This window comes from Arachis ipaensis, chromosome B5 (genome assembly GCF_059453495.1).
Source record: "Arachis ipaensis isolate K30076 ecotype BB chromosome B5, ASM5945349v1, whole genome shotgun sequence".
Lineage (NCBI taxonomy): Eukaryota > Viridiplantae > Streptophyta > Magnoliopsida > Fabales > Fabaceae > Arachis > Arachis ipaensis.
Window position 1 is genome coordinate 76,414,770 of NC_142440.1, and position 2,129 is coordinate 76,416,898.

Genomic DNA, 2,129 nt, shown 5'->3' on the forward strand with positions numbered 1-2,129 from the left:
GGAAAACACTTAGTCGGATAGTTTTCACTTCTAACACTCCGTTCAACTCGATCCTAGGTTCTATCGATGATAATGGGGTCTTCGGTTGCGGTACGATCAAAACTGATCTAGCTTCCTGGACTAAGCCTATCGCAAAGCTCGCTTTCTCTCCGAGATGGAGATTCTCGTATACTTTCAGGATTGTCTCAGAAACTCTCTCGCAATAGCGATTTGGTCTCATCCTCACTCACTTCTCAAACGACTAGCAACTAAAGGTTAAATCCGTTCCATTCTTCATCCTCGTAGCTCACTGTCGTTGGGTTTCAAACAATAACTCCGCACAGTCCTCAATACCTCCGATCCCTTATATATAATCTAACCCGCTTTCGCTGCGTCACTCTGATTTGTTTGTTTTAAAGAATTTGTCATTTAATGTCACTACCCATGTAGCACCCTTACGTTGGTTCTAAGTTAATTACCTTGGATCCTAATTTGTCTCTTCTATCTTAAGTACAAATAAACGCAATGTCACAACATTCTAAAGCATAATTGAAATTAAATTAGCGGTTTCGCGATTACCTCCACCTCATGGTGACCAACTGGCACCCTAAGTTCTCCCTTGTGGACAGTTCCAGGACATATGCCCAGGACGACCACACTTATAGCATAAGGCCGAACCAAAACGACAAGGCCTATTCGGGTGATGGCTTCCGCATCTCTGACAACTTGGACCATTTGACGCAGCCGCTGACTGTTTTCCCTTTTTCTTGAATTTTTGGCCCCTTGGTGCGAAGTTCTGATTATGTTTCCTTTGGTGCAATTCCTGACCATCATTTCTTTTCAAAGCAGCCTTCTTTAAACACTCTTTTGCAACCCTACTCTTGTGTACCAAGTCTGAGAAAACTCTGATCTCCATCGGTCCCACTGAACTTAGTATATCGCTCCGGATTCCTCCTTCATATTTGATGCATTTCCATTCCTCAAAGTCTCCCGGAGTACCCTGACAAATCTTGGAAAATCGATATAATTCCTCAAACTTGTTTGTGTATTCGGCTACAGACATTTGACCCTGCTTTAATTGTAACAACTCAAGCTCCTTAGCTGTCCTGACCAATTTGGGGAAGTACTTTTTGTAGAATTCCAATTGTAAGGCATTCCAAGGTATTGCAACATCGTCTTGTTGCAGCAGGCGTCGCGTACCCTGCCACCAATGCTGGGCTTCACCTGTTAACTGATAAGTTGCAAATTCAACACGCTGATTTTCAGGGACTTGTTGTGCTTGTAAAGCCTGTTCCATCGCCTGAAACCAGTTATCTGCCTCTGTGGGGTTCGTCGTCTCTCTAAAGATGGGCGGGTTTACCTTCAGGAAAGTCGCTAAGGTCATTGGCCCCTTTCTTCCATCACCACCATTCCCATTACCGGCTTGATTGCCCAATGCCGCAGCCGTAGCCTGCATAGCCGCAGCCGTAGCCTGCATAGCAGCAGCCATGTTCTCTAGGCCAGTCATAAAGTTCGTGGGATTATTCTCAAGTTCCGTGTTACTAGCCCTATCTCTCCCTCGACCGTGATCGCGCCCACGAGTTGCCATTTGGTTCCTGCTCACACCAAGCAAGCGATATCAAGGTGATCAATCTCAATATCGCAGGTCTAGTGCTTCAAAGTTCCAAATGCATGCTCGTGAACTTTATGCTATGTATATCACGCAGATATCCTAAATAGCACATAAACATGACTCAGAGTATGCTCAGAAGCATAGTCAGTCTGTTCCTTAGGCTCTACAGGAACGAACTGCTCTGATACCATAATGTAACACCCTACCACACAAAGTCTTACACCTAGGATGTAAAACAGAGGTAGCGAGGCACTACGACCTCTAAAATAAAAATTTTATATATATAATATAGTGAAAAAGATTTATAACTAGGAGCCTCTGAAGAAAAGGTTAAAGCAAAAACTGTTAAATTGAAAAGCGCAACAACCCACGTACTGTAACGTAAGCAGGATAGAGCAAGCTAACGAATTTATATACTAGGAGTTCCAAAACACATGTAACAAAACTCAAGACTTGGCTCGCGAAGATAAACCGGTCCAAGCACATAGTTATACATATATAGATATATATAGGAAAACCCAAAAGAAAACCCAAAAAT

General features: G+C 43.2%; 1 protein-coding gene across 1 annotated transcript; it reads right to left on the reverse strand.

Annotated features, from left to right (window-relative positions):
* Window positions 1-586: 586 nt before the first annotated feature.
* Window positions 587-1,567, reverse strand: LOC107640648 (uncharacterized). The gene has a single exon (XM_016344158.1). The coding sequence runs from the start codon at window positions 1,565-1,567 to the stop codon at window positions 587-589; it is 981 nt and encodes a 326-aa protein (XP_016199644.1).
* Between the last annotated feature and the right edge of the window lie 562 nt (window positions 1,568-2,129).